The sequence below is a fragment of the Scyliorhinus canicula genome, chromosome 5, assembly GCF_902713615.1.
Source record: "Scyliorhinus canicula chromosome 5, sScyCan1.1, whole genome shotgun sequence".
NCBI classification, from domain to species: Eukaryota; Metazoa; Chordata; class Chondrichthyes; order Carcharhiniformes; family Scyliorhinidae; genus Scyliorhinus; species Scyliorhinus canicula.
Window position 1 is genome coordinate 175,524,774 of NC_052150.1, and position 14,890 is coordinate 175,539,663.

Consider the following 14,890-nt stretch of genomic DNA (forward strand, 5'->3'; position numbering starts at 1 on the left):
CTTATAATTGTTACAGGCAAGGGGACAAGGAAAGGGCACTTTAAGATTGTGAAGCAAAGAAATGTCAAGGACAGCTTAACAATGAACCATGTCAGTATTCAGAAAAGCATGAGAAACAGAATTGATGCAAATCTACTATATCAACTGTAGTTAAACACTGACCTTAAAGATTTCCGATGTACCATTAATAACTATGGTATCTCAGGGAAAAAAAATTACAGAAGTACTTTTGTCAAGACAGCATTTTTGCATGAGAATTAATAAAAAATGAATCAAGTGATCCTTTGAATGATTGAAACATTACAGAACAAATGTGAAAAAGAATCAGGAGTCAGTACTAAATGCAGTACATTGCAACGGAAACTGCACCTTCTTGTGTTTAATATGGGACATAAAGGGCGGGATTCTCCCAGCTCGGGGTCGGGCTGGAGAATCCCTGCGACTGGCGCGAACCGCGCCACGCCGCCCTGACGCTGACACGCGACTCTCTGCAGAGCAGAGAATCAGCACCATTGGCGCCGGCGTGGTTGGCACGCTGCCGGTTGGGGGCCGCCGCTCTATGGGGCCCCCCACCAATTCTCGGCCTGGGATGGGCCGAGCGGCCATCGCAAAAAAGCCGAGTCTACCGGCGCTTACACACCTGCTCTCAGCCGGCGGAAACTCGGCGTGCGAGGGTTGGGGGGTGGCCTGTGGGGGGGGGGGGGGGGGGGGTCCGAACCCAGGGAGGGCCTCCGATGTGGCCTGGCCCACAATTGGAGCCCACTGATTGGCGGTCCGGCCTCTCTGGCTGGGGGCCTCCTTTCTTCCGCACTGGCCCCTGTAGCCCTGCGCCATGTTGCGTCGGGGCCAATGCATTGAAGGGAGCCACTGAGCATGCGCGCGTTGGCGCCAGTGCCACTGCGCATACACGGATCTCACGGCGCCCAGTTCACGTCGGGATCAGCAGCTGGAGCGGCGTGAACTGCTCCAGTGCCGTGCCGGCCCCCTGTAGGTGCCAGAATTGCTGATCCTGAGGCAGTGTTGACACTGTTGAGAAACGCAACGGTGTTTCTGACGGTGTTAACACTTATCTTCAGGATCACAGCCTATATTATTTACTACCAAACTTAAAGCTGAAATTGATGGTTCATTTGACATAAAGTTTCACTTTTTTATTTACGTTCTCATTTGCTCGAGCTAATTAATGTAGAATATTTCAATGGAAAGTTCATGGATAAATAACAAAACAAAATACTTGAACATACATGTTTTATAATTTGGTACATTTCAAGGTCAATTATCATCTCTCTTGTCATTTTAGCTTCTTCACCTTGTTTACTCTAACACGTTTATTTTTAAAGAGCATTGACCTGGAAGGTTATCGTTTTGCCATGTGCCGCAAGATGAATAATGGGTTGATATTACAAAATAAAGTTATGTGAATGTAGCCAAACCGGGTGCAATTCAAAACACGCCTGGGAAGGTAATAATGGTGGCAACGTAAAGACAGAAATGAAGCTGGCTGAAGTTACATTCTTTTCAGTGCACCCCCCTTGATATAAACCGTTGGATCAATTAATTTGGAACAAAATTATATTACATTTCCACAGCACCTCAGATACTGTGAAATATTTCCAACTTAAAAGCAATGAGGAAGCAATTTGACTTCCGTAGATAAAAAAGGACAAGTGCCTTACTGGAAACTAAAAATACAAGATCCTGCATATGTATATATTTACCCAGTTTAATACACGCCCTGCATTCCCTCTTTTCACATGTAAACACACAGGCCTTTTTTTTTCTATTTATGTGTGGCAACCTTGCAGCAACTGGTCTGAAGATGACGCAGTCTAGCTGCAATCATGTTATTAATAATTACGGATGGGGCGCAGCTCAGAAAGTCGCGACCACCCACCTCCCCATTTTCTCTCAAGCCTCCGTGTCTGAGCCTCCCCTCCTCCTCCTCCCCTCTCCCCTTGAACAGCTGGCCAGGTGAATGAAGGCAGCTTCCGGCCGGCCGGCTAGCTGGCTGGCCGCGAGCAGAATGGGCGGGCCCAGGACTGCAGTCTTAGTGTGAAGTGCGCTGCACTCTGACAGCAGCCCGGGAGTGAATGAGATCCTCGCGCGCCAGGAGGAGGGGGGAAAGCATGACAGAAGCGCGATTCTCCCGAGCCCTGCAAAGCACTCGGTTCGCTTCTTGCTGACTTGACACCCCTTTGCAGACACCCGGCACGCACATTTGATGAAAAGCACGGCAAGGAAGAACTCTCAGCTTCGCAACATTTAAACAAAAAAAAAATCACCACATCAATGTCTGGAAACCGGGTTCAGTTCGCAGGACTACCGCCCCCGGGAGATGCGAAGGATCGCCACAAAGTAGCACGTAAGCGTTTATTTTGATGAGAGAGAGGGGGGAAAAAGTTTGGACTTATCTTAGCCTAGGCGCGTGTTGTTGGCAGAAAGTAAACTAATTAATTCGATCTGTGACCTTATCATCCCCTTAGCGAATGGTTATGGGGTGAAGCACAGTGGTGGTACAGTTTTACATGGCTTTGTACACTTAATATCGACCCTAGCTATTTCCAGCTTAACTTCAGTGAACGGCCCGGAACATTCCTGTTCTTTTCAAAGACATAGTTAAAATTCCAATATTTACATTTAATATTTGTCCTCAACCTATGCCTTATTAAGCAAAATGTAAAAATGAGATGTATTATGTTGACTTCACATTAGAATATACTCTTACATATTTAATCTTATTGTAAAAGAATTCAAGGCATTTTATCCTTTATTTTTGAGAATGCTTTTTCTATGTCTCTGTTGTGATATATATATTTTACAGAAAGATGTTTTCCTATGCACGTCTGACAGCAGACTGTCTTTGATCTCAGTAAGTTATGCTCCAAAGTGCCCATTCATCTTCTCCACCTGTGTAAGCAATGTACTGGCACTTTTCACAATAAAAGCAGAGAAAAATACCTTGCAGGATGGTGTGTGAAGATTGCTCCAGTTAATAAAGCTGCTTATTTCAATAACAACAGCAGCTTGTACTTATTTACATAGGGCCCTTAACATCCCAAGGTACTTCACAGGAGTATAAACCAATGTTTGACAGTGAGCTATCCATATAAGGTAATATTAGGCCAGATAACTAAAAGCTTGGGCAAAGGGATAGATTTTAAGGGCTGTTTTGAAAGAGGAAATGGTGATTTAGGGAGGGAATTGCAGTGCATTGGACCTTGGCTGTTGAAGACACAGCCACTAACAGGGAAGTTAGGGAGGGGTGGAGCCATGAAAGGATTTGAAAACCAGGTTGGGAATTCTAAAATTGAGGTGTTCTTTAACTGAGGCCATTGTAGGTCAGTGAGCACAGGGCTGATGGGTGAATGAAACTTGGTGTGACTATTTAGTTTTGTTTATGACAATGCACTATTACATCAAGTATATAACTTTAACTTTAATGTTTCGTTATATGAGAGAATGCAGCATCATAGAGTCGTAGTCATAGAGGTCTACCGCACTGAAAAGGCCCGTCAGCTCATGTGTGCGCCAGTCAAAATCAACCGCCTAATTATTCTAATCCCATTTTCCAGCAGTTGGTGCATAGCCTTGTATGCCTTGGGATCACAAGTGCACATCTAAATACGTGATTTATGATTGAGGGTCTCTTCCTCCACCACCTTTCAGGCAGCGAATTCCAGACTCCTACCACCTGCGGGGTGAAAAAGTATTTCATCACATCCCCTCTCAACCTCCTGCCCCTTATCTTAAATCTATGCCCCCTGGTCACTGACCCCTCCACCAAGGGGAAAAGTTTTTATTCCTGTCTACTCTTATCTATGCTCCTCATTGATTTATACATCTCGATCATTTCCACCTCCATCTGCTCTGCTCCAAGGAAAACAATCCCAGTCTATCCAAACTATCTTCATAAGTGAAACTCTCCAGCCCAGGCAACATGCTGGTAAATCTCCTAAACACCCTTTCCAGTGCTGTCACATCCCTCCTATAATGTGGATTCCAAAACTGCACACACAGTTGCTGAAATTACTGTGGTTCTGTCACAGTCACCTGACCGTCTAGCGTGAACTTTGATTTTTCTTCCAACAATAGCCAAAAACAAACTTGATATGTTGCAGTATTTGGACAAGTTAAGATTGGGTGTGTAGGAATGGAAGGAGTTTATTCAGTGGTTTGGGATTATGGCCCCGAAGCAGCAAGATGACCATATTTTAAATTAACTGTTACCTCTGCTTTTAAACCTTTGCATTATGGACTGCTAACAGCAGGTGCAACCTGCAAACTGTGCCTTTGAACACTTTTATTATGTAGAGATAAAAGGAGTTTCAACACTGAAGTACTAAGTCATTTTAAGGGAGGCAATGGAGTAGTTGTTGCTGCACTAGTAATCCAGAGACCCAAAATCATAATCTGGGGACCCGGGTTCAAATCCCACCATGGCAGATGGTGAAATTTGAATTCAATAAAAATCTGGAATTAGAAGTCTAAAGGTAAGCATGAAACCACTGTCGATTGTTGTAAAAACCCATCTGGTTCACTAATGTCCTTCATAAAATCCATGGCACGGAGACAGGCCCAAATTGGTCCATGCCAACCAAAAAGCCCATCTAAGCTAACCCCATTTGCCTGCATTTGGCCTATATCCCTCTAAACTTTTCCTATCCATGTATCTTTTCAAATGTCCCTGCCTCAACCACTTCCTCCAGGTTCCCATTAATTCTTTCCCCCCTTAACTTCAACCTCTAGTTCCCAATTCCCCAATCCTGGGAAAAAGACTCAAGTGCATTCACCCTATCTATGTTTCTCATGATCTTATACACCTCCCATAAGATCACCTATGCTCCAAAGAAGAAAGTCCTAGCCTGTCCAATCACTCCCTATAATTCAGTTGCTTGAGTCCTGGCAATATCCTTGTAAAGCTCTTCTGCACTCTCCAGTTTAATTACATCTTTCCTATAGCAAGATGACCAAAACTGAACGCAATATTCAATCTTTCCTATAGCAAGGTGACCGAAACTGAACGCAATATTCTAGGTGCAGCGTCACTGACATCATGCATAACTTCCCAACTTCTATACTCAGTGCCCTGACTGAAGAAGGCCAGCATGCCAAAAGCCTTCTTCACTGCCCTATCTACCTGTGACTCCACCTTTAGAGAACCGTGCACTTGAACTCCTCTGTTCCACGATACCCCCTAAGGTCGTACCATTCACAGTGAAAGTTCTACCTTGATCTTGCTTTCCAAAACAAAACACCTCACACTTATCTGTATTTAATTCCATTTGCCATTTCTCGGCCCACCTCCCCAGCTGATCAAGATCCTGCTGCAATTTTTGATAACCTTCCTCAATGTCTACAATACCACCTATTTTAGTGTCATCTGCAAACTTACTGATCATGCCTTGTACATTCTAATCTAAATCATTGATATAGATAATATAACAGCAATGGAGCCTAGCACTGGCCCCTGAGGCACACCACTAGTCACAGGCCTCCAGTCTGACAAGCATCCTTCCACCATTACTATCTGCTTCCTACCATCAAGCCAATTGTGTATCCAATTTGCCAGCTCTCCTTGAATTCCATGTGATCTAACCTTCCAGAACAGCCTACCATGTGGATCTTTATCAAAGGCCTGACTGAAGTCCATATAGACTATGTGTCCCATCCTGCCCTCATCAACCTTCCTGGTCACTTTATCAAAGAACTCTAACAAATTTGTAAGGCATGATCCCCTATGCACAAATCCATGCTGACTATTCCTAATCAAACCCTGTCTTTCCAAATGCCTGTATATCTTATCCCTCAGCATCCTCTTAAGTAACTTATTCACCACAGATGTTAGGCTTACAGGTCTATAATTCCAAGATTTTTCTTTGTAGCCCTTCTTAATTAAGAGCACATTTGCTACCCTCCAGTCTTCTGGTACCTCACACATGGCTAACGATGATGCAAATATTTCAGCCAGGGCTCACAGAATTTCTTCTCTAGCCTCACGCAGCGTACCTGGATATACCTGGTCAGGACCAGGAGATTTATCTACCTTCATACATTTTAACATGTCCATCACCTCCTCTACTGTAATGCGAACTGTCCCCAATATATCGTCTCTAACCTTCCCAGGTTCCAGAGTCTTCATATCTTTCTCCACGATAAACACGGGTGAAATATTCATCGAGAACCTCGCCCATCTCCTGCGGATCCGCACATTTGTGTACACTTTGGTCCTTGAGAGGTCCTACTCGGGGGCTGGTTTAGCACAGTGGGCTAAACAGTTGGCTTGTAAGGCAGAACAAGGCAGCAGCGCGGGTTCAATTCCTGTACCGGCCTCCCTGAACAGGTGCCGGAAAGTGGCGACTAGGGGCTTTTAACAGTAACTTTATCGAAGCCTACTTGTGACAATAAGTGATTATTATTATAATTATTATTATTCTCCCTCTCTAGTTTTTTTTCCTTCAATATACTTAAAGAATCCCTTTGGATTCACCTTAATGCTCTCAGCCAAAGCTACCTCATGCCCCCTTTTTGCCCTCCTAATTTCCTTCTTGAGTATACCCTGTAGACCTCCAGGGAATCCCTTGATTCCAGTTGCTTGTACCTGACCCATGCATCCTTCTTTTTCCTGGCCAAAACCTCAATATGTTTTGTCATCCAGGTTTCCCTACTCCTGCCAGCCTTGCCCTTCACCCGAACAAGGACATACAGACCCTGAATTCCAGCTATTTCACGTTTAAAGGCCTTCTACTTGCCGGTGGTTGCTTTGCCCTCAAACAAGCTACTCAAAACAATCCTTGCAAGCTCCTATCTAATTCCATCAAAATTCACCTTACCCAATTTAGAACTGACACCTGCAGACCAATTTTTTTTCCTTTCCATAACTATTTTAAAATTAATAGAACTATGGTCACTGGTCCCAAAGTGGTCCCCCACTGCCACCTCAGTCACTTGCCCTGCATTTTCCCCAAGAATAGATCAAGTTTTGACCTTTCCTGAGTAGGACCCTCTACATACTGCCTGAGGAAACTTTCCTGAACACACTTAACAAATTCCGCCCCATCTAAGACCTTAACACAATGACAGTCCCAGTCTATGTTGGGAAAACTAAAATCCCCTACTACTCCCCTAATTACTTTGGCAAGTCTCCCCAATCTCCCTGCATATTTGTTCTTCTAATTCCGTTGACTATTTGGGAGCCTAGAGTATAACCCCAGCAAGGTCACCATCCCCATCGTATTTCTTAGTTCCACTCACAAAGCCTCGCTCGATGATCCCTCTGTTATTTAATCTCTGACTACTGCTGAGATGCTCCCCTTAATCAAAAATGCAACTTCCTCTCCTCTCTTTACTCCACCTCTGTTCCGCCTAAAGCACCTGTAACCTGGAACATTAAGCTGCCAGTACTGTCCCTCTCATAGCCATGTCTCAGTTATGGCTATAATACCCTAGTCCCATGTACATATGCATGCCCTGAGTTCATCAGCCCAATGCATTGAAATAGATGCAATTTAATCCAACAGGTTTTCCCGCCTCCTGGCTATAATGCCTATTCAGTTTGCTGTTGTGAGTACTGCACCTCCTTTCAGTCCCTCATTTGCTTCCCTCTGCTGAGGATCCCAACCCCTGCCAATCTAGTTTAAACCCTCCCTTGTAGCACTAACAAATCTGCCCTCCAGGATATTGGTCCCCCTCCAGTTCAGATGCAATCCGTCTCTCTTAAGCAGGTCACCTCTGCCCCAGAAAGATCCCAAAGATCTAAGAATCTAAATCTCTGCCCTCTACACCAATTTTTTATCCACTTATTCATCTGTCTTATTCTCCTGTTCTTACTCTCAGTAGCATGTGGCACTGGAAGTAATCCAGAGATTACCACCCTCGAGGTCATGCTTCTTAACCTTTTTCCTAGCTCTCTATAATCACTCCTCAGGACTCATCCCTATTTGTATTTACATAATTTGTGCCAAAGCGCACAACAGCATTTGGCTGCTCCCCCTCCCCCTTGAGAATGCTCTGCAGCCGCTCTGAGTTATTCTTGACCCTGGCACTTGGGAGAGGCAACACAGCATCCTGGACTCTGGTTTGTGGTCACAGAACCTCCTGTCTGTCCCTCTAACTATTGAATCTCCTATCATTGCGGTCCTGTTTACCTTTAACCTTTCCCACTGTGCCCCAGAGCCAGTCATAGTGCCACAGCTCTGGCTACTGCTGCTTTCACCTGAACAGTCAGGTTCCCCCCCCCACCCGCCCATCCCCCCAATAGTATCTAAAACAGTTTACTTGTTTACGAGGGGAATGGCCACCGGGTACCCCTGCACTCTCTGCCTGCTCCCTTTGCCTTTCCTGGTAGTCACCCAGCTACTCTCTGTGTCTGCACCTTAGGTGCGACCGCCTCACTAAAATTTTAATCTATAAAGTGCTCAGCATCCCGGATGATTCTGAGTGTATCCAGCTCCCTAACCTGGTCTTCAAGGAGCTACAGCCGGCTGCACCTTCCACAGATGTAGTCATCAGGGACAACGGAATTCTCCCTGAGCTCCCACATCATACAGGAGGAGTATATCACTGCCCTCATTGCAATCCCAACTGCTCCAAGACCAAAGATTAAAGTTGAGGACGTTATCTGAAATTACTTGTACTCTGTTGAGGTGCCACTCGCCAAAGCCTCTCAAGCCAAAGCTTCACAACTCGAGCACTCTGCTGCTTCCTTTAGGGAAATAAATCTGTCGTCCTTACCTGGTCTGGCCTATGTGTGACTCCAGATTCACCAGCAATGTAGTTGACTCTTAAATGCTCTCGGGGATGGGCAATAAATGCTGGTCCAGCCAGCGACGCCCACATCCCATGATGAATATATATTTTAAAAATTTAATTCTGATTTTGCATATCTCATCTAATATCTATTAAACTTTTGTAGCTGTGATATCTTGTCCAATTGAAGATAAATTCTTCACTTCTGTGTCGCTGTGATTACAATGCCAGCCAATTTCTACGAATGTGACTTAAAGGGAAAAAAATATGTAAAAAAACAAGCATGGGTTTCCTTTTGTTAACACATTTCCTTAATACATCAAAAAGGACTTTCATTTATATTGCACCAATCTTGTCGTTCGGATATCTCAAAATACTTCATAGGCAATGGATTACTTTTGAAATGCAGACATTGTGAGCAGTCAATTTGCAGATGCCTGGGCCCCACACATAGCAATGCGATAAATGAGTAAGAGAGTCAGAATTTTACAGCATAGAAAGAAGCCCTTTGACCCATTGTGTCTGTACTGACGACCAAGTACCTATCTACTCTAATCCCATTTTCCAGCCTTGTATGTTGTGGCGTTTCAAGTACTCATCTAAATGCTTCTTAAATGTTGTAAAGGTCCCTGCCTCTACTACCCTTTTCAGGTGGTAAATTCCAGATTCCCACCACCCTCTGGGTGAAAAAGATTGTCCTCATTCCCCAAAATCTGCTCCTTACCTTTAAATCTATGTCTCCCTGGTTATTGAACCCTCTACTAAGGGGGAAAGTTTCTCCCTAACTATAAAAGCAAATTACTGCAGATGCTGGAATATGAAACAAAAAATGAAAATACTGGACAATCTCAGCAAGTCTGACAACATCTGTGGAGAAAGAAGGGAACTATCGTTTCGAGTCTGGTTGTCGCAGCTTTGATAAAGAGTCATCCAGACTATAAACTATAGCTCCCTTCTTTCTCCACAGATGTTGTCAGACCTGCTGAGATTGTCCAATATTTTCTATTTTTGTTTTCTTCCTATCTATATTCCTTATAATTTTGTAGACCTCAATGAGGTGCCCCCCCCCCCCCCCCCAAAAAAAAAAAATCAGCCTTCTCTGCTCTAAGGAAAACAACCCCACCTCTCTTCATAGCTGAAACTCTCCAGCCCAGTCAACATCCTGGTGAATCTCCTCTGTATCCTTTCTAGTGCAGTCACATCCTTCCTATGGTGTGGTGAACAGAACTACATATAGTACTCTAGCTGTGGCCCAATGAGCATTTTGTATAGCTCCATCATAACTCCCCTGCTCTTATATTCTGTGCCTTGGCATATTCTATGCCTTGGCTATTAAGGCAAGTATCCCATGTGCCTTCTTAACCACCTTATCTCCCTACCCTGCAGCATTCAGGAATCTTTGGACATGCACCCCAAGGTCCATTTGGTGCTCTGTACTTCCTAGTGTCTGACTGTTCATTGTGTATTCCGTTGCCTTGTTAGTCCTCCCAAATGCTTTTGCCGATGTTAGCCAAGGGATGAATTTTAGCCAAGATGCCAAGAGGTACCGGGCAGCACGGTAGCATGGTGGTTAGCATAAATGCTTCACAGCTCCAGGGTCCCAGGTTCGGTTCCCGGCTGGGTCACTGTCTGTGTGGAGTCTGCACATCCTCCCCGTGTGAGCATGGGTTTCCTCCGGGTGCTCCGGTTTCCTCCCACAGTCCAAAGATGTGCGGGTTAGGTGGATTGGCCATGCTAAATTGCCCGTAGTGTCCTAAAAAGTAAGGTTAAGGGGTGGGAGGTTGTTGGGTTACGGGTATAGGGTGGATGCGTGGGTTTGAGTGGGGTGATCATGGCTCGGCACAACATTGAGGGCCGAAGGGCCTGTTCTGTGCTGTACTGTTCTATGTTCTATGTTTCTGTTGGCTCTTTGCAAAGTGCCACAGAAATTTTTACATCTATCTGGAACTTTGTCTTTGAGATTAAATATTGAACCAGTCTTTGATAATGCAGCATTTCCTCAATACTTTACTGCTTTGCCGGCCGAGATAATGTGGTCAGGTCCTGAAATGGAATTTGAACCCGCAATCTTCAGATTCTGAGGAAAGAGTGCAAATATACTTAATTTGCCTTACTTAGATAACCATGTGGAATTTTGTTTTGACCATCAGTTATTATTCCATGCATAAGATGGGAACTTCCTGAAATGTGGCTTTACTTTCAAATGCTATAATTTAGAACTGTAATGTCCTGAACCTCCAATGACACATTTGTGCAGTAGTTTGGTAGTGGTACAACTAATGGTAGTAACTCTCTCTTGACAGCTAAAAATATTTGCATGGATTAGTTGGCTGCCTATAAGTTAGATTGTCCACGAAGTCAAAGATAGAGAATCATTGATCAGTTTGCACTGTGAAGAATAATGGAGCATGAAGTAAGTAAGCAAGAGATATTTAGTGCTAATTCATTTCAAATTCTGAATCCCAAGACAGGAATCCACAAAATGAAAAGATCTGTGTAGAGTTCTTTTTAAAAAGTTGATGTCAAAGGCCTTGAAATTTATAATGTGCAAAGGGAACAATTGTGTTTCTGGTCATCCATCATCTTTGACTGGTGTTTCACCTGCTCTGCATCTGCAAATACACACCTCGAATTTTGTTTTATTCTATTAAATAGAATTTCCATTAGATTTAATTGGCATTTGCTAAGCTAATGCATGCTCAAGCTTGTTGAGGTTCTGCACTAAAATTTTGCAGTTCTCTACAGTCAATACCAATCATACTGCTGCCAGGTTACCACACTATTCTGATTGACTTTAAGTGACATCATTATTGCAGCAAATTCAAAAGAAAGAGGGATTTGCATTTATTTAACACCTTTTATTACTTCAGGATGTCCCCAGGCACTTTACATTCAGCATATACTTTTTCAAGTGCATTGTTGTCATGCGGCAGTCAATTTGCATATGGCAACCTCCTGCAACAGCTTTGTGATAATGGTCAGAGATTCTGTTTTAGTGGTGTTAGTTGAGGGATAAATATTGATGGAGAATAATGGTGCCATGAGATCTTTTACATCAACTGAGAGGACAGATGGGACTTCCGTTTAATATCTCATCTGAAAGACAGCATCTCTGACAATGCACCATTCCCTCAGTACAACTGGCGTGTCTGCCTAGCTTTCATGCTCAAGTCTCTGGAGGTGGCACTGAACCTGGGCGAGAGGGCAACCACTGAACTACTGTTCCTTTAGATTTTATAGTGGGGACATTGGGAGGGGCTGGTGGCAGACCTACTATGGTACATCTTGACAGTCCAATTCAATTCTGAAAATGTCCACTTCTGTATGAGGTATCAACCTTTCAGATGACATGAACTAAAACTGTACCTTCTGGGGCCTTGTCTCTATTCAAATACATTTGTTCTCACATAAGGAATTCTGAGTTATTTGCAATGGTCAATCTTTTGAGAAATTTCAATGATGGAGTAATAGCTTTTGGCCTTAAATCCTGCTGAGCTATGTGAACTTCCTCTTCCCTATTCATAGTAAATGGAAAGAGCTTCACCCTCCTTCCAATTGGCAACTTTTGCATAGTATTTATCTAGTATTTATATAATTGGTGTTATATTCCAGGAAGTAGATTTTACACATCCTGATATATGGAATTGCCCATTATGTGATTTGTAACAAATTGGACAGTTTATTCATCCTATTGGCTCTTAAGAAAAAAAATATTAAGGGAGTTGAAGCCACACTTCAAGAATATACAGAGCCCGATTCAGTGTTGTACTTGGTATGCTGCCTATTTTGTTTGACAAAGAAGTGCTTGTTATCATGGGAATAAGGTTAGTCTGTGGAGGAAGAGGAGTTACTACTAATTTTTGTTCAGGCAGAGCCCAACCCTGTGGCATTTATTTAGCAGCGTATATTTGACAAACAATTACCTCCAAGCCTTGCTTTAACATTTCTTTCAAAAACAGTTTGTGGTTGGATTGAAAAGACCAAACTGTGAGGGTTTGAAATGAGCAAGAAGATTTGCCTAGTTTGTGCTTGGGGGAGAATCTGCAGGGAAAACCCCTAACTATGCAAGACTGTTCTGGTTGTCCACCTGGGGAAGGAAAGGAACAGAAGTAAACTCTTGGAGCTAAGAATCACTTTAGGCTAGTTCCGGAGAAATGAATGTTCACTTAAGAGACAGCTGTAACTATGGAGCAAGCAATTTATGGTTGCATTTAAAATAAAAGGGACAGTTCAGTTTTGGAGATTATGGCATACATTGCTTACTAAAATAGTGTTGAATTAATATTGCTTTTTTATTTGTTACAGTAAATATTTTAAAACTTGAAATTTTATTGTGTGATTGTTTAAGTTGGTAATTGAATTCTAATTTCTCTAAGGAGATCATAACACTCTTTCCCTTACCCCCAACTCTGTAATATGCTTTGGAGAAGTGCTGGACATTAACTAGGCGATTTGCAATAAGGGAGCCAAATTGGACACCACTTCATCCTTACATTTTAATTGATTGCATGGCCTGGCAAACAATAGTGAGCCTTACTTCCGTTGTTGGCAAAGTCTTGGAAACGTTCATAAGAGATAGGGGGCGAAATTCTCCGACCCCCAGCAGGGTCAGAGAATCGCCTGGGGGTGCCTAAAATCCCGCCCCCACCGTGGCAGAGATTCTCCGCCACCCGGGAAGTGGCGGGAGCAGGAATCTCGCCCCGCCGATCGGAGAGGCCCCTGTGGCGATTCTCCGGCCCGGATGGGCCAAGGTCCTGCCGCTGGGAGGCCTCTCCCGCCGCTGAGGTTTAACCACCTCTGGAACGGCGGGCACAGCGATGCGAGCAGGCCCCCGGGGTCCTGGGGGGGGGGGGGGGGCGGGGGGCGACCGGACCCCGGGGGGTGCCCCCACGGTGGCCTGGCCCGCGATCGGGGCCCCCCGATCAGGGGACGGGCCAGTGCACTGGGTGCACTATGTTCCTCCGCAACCGCCACGGCCTCCACCATGGCGGAAGTGGAAGGGAACACCACATCGCGCATGCGCCGGCCGGCGAAAGCCTTTCGGCCAACCCCGCTGCCGGCGGCGCCGGGTGTTTGCGCCGGTCTTCTGGTGCCAACTGCTCTGGCGCGGGGCTGGCCCCCAAAGGTGGGGAGAATTCCCCACCTTTGGGGAGACGTGACCCCTGAGTGGTTGGCGCCACTCCCCTACTCCGTCACGCCGGGTAGGGGAGAATGCCGCCCAGGATGTATAATCATCTGGAAAGGAATAATTTGATTAGAGATAGTCAACACGGTTTTGTGAAGGGTAGGCCGTGCCTCACAAACCTTATTGAGTTTTTTGAGAAGGTGACCAAACAGTTGGATGAGGGTAAAGCAGTTGATGTGGTGTATATGGATTTCAGTAATGCGTTTGATAAGGTTCCCCACAGTAGGCTATTGCAGAAAATATGGAGGCATGGGATTCAGGGTGATTTAGCAGTTTGGATCAGAAATTGGCTAGCTGGAAGAAGAGAAAGGGTGGTGGTTGATGGGAAATGTTCAGACTGTAGTCCAATTACTAGTGGTGAACCGCAAGGATCTGTTTTGGGGCCACTGCTGTTTGTCATTTTTATAAATGACCTGGAGGAGGGCGTAGAAGCATGGGTGAGTAAATTTGCAGATGACACTAAAGTCGGTGGAGTTGTAGACAGTGCGGAAGGATGTTACAAGTTACAGAGGGACATAGATAAGCTGCAGCGCTGGGCTGAGAGGTGGCAAATGGAGTTTAATGCAGAAAAGTGTGAGGTGATTCATTTTGGGCTAATGGTAAGATTCTTGGTAGTGTGGATGAGCAGAGAGATCTCGGTGTCCATGTACATAGATCCCTGAAAGTTGCCACCCAGGTTGAGAGGGTTGTTAAGAAGGCGTACGGTGTGTTAGCTTTTATTCGTAAAGGGATTGAGTTTTGGCGCCATGAGGTCATGTTGCAACTGTAGAAAACTCTGGTGCGGCCACATTTGGAGTATTGCGTGCAATTCTGGTCGCCGCTTTATAGGAAGGATGTGGAAGCATTGGAAAGGGTGCAGAGGAGATTTACCAGAATGTTGCCTGGTATGGAGGGAAAATATTATGAGGGAAGGCTGAGGGACTTGAGGCTGTTTTTGTTAGAGAGAAGAAGGTTAAGAGG

The 14,890-nt window shown here is 44.6% G+C and overlaps 1 protein-coding gene across 1 annotated transcript in view; it reads left to right on the forward strand.

Moving 5' to 3' along the window:
* Positions 1-1,963: 1,963 nt before the first annotated feature.
* Positions 1,964-14,890, forward strand: part of LOC119966444 (sickle tail protein homolog) — a 764,531-nt gene continuing 751,604 nt past the window's right edge. Inside the window, exon 1 of the mRNA XM_038798122.1 lies at positions 1,964-2,362. Coding sequence (XP_038654050.1) covers positions 2,290-2,362 — 73 coding nt within the window. The 5' untranslated portion in view covers positions 1,964-2,289. The remainder of the gene's footprint in view (positions 2,363-14,890) is intronic.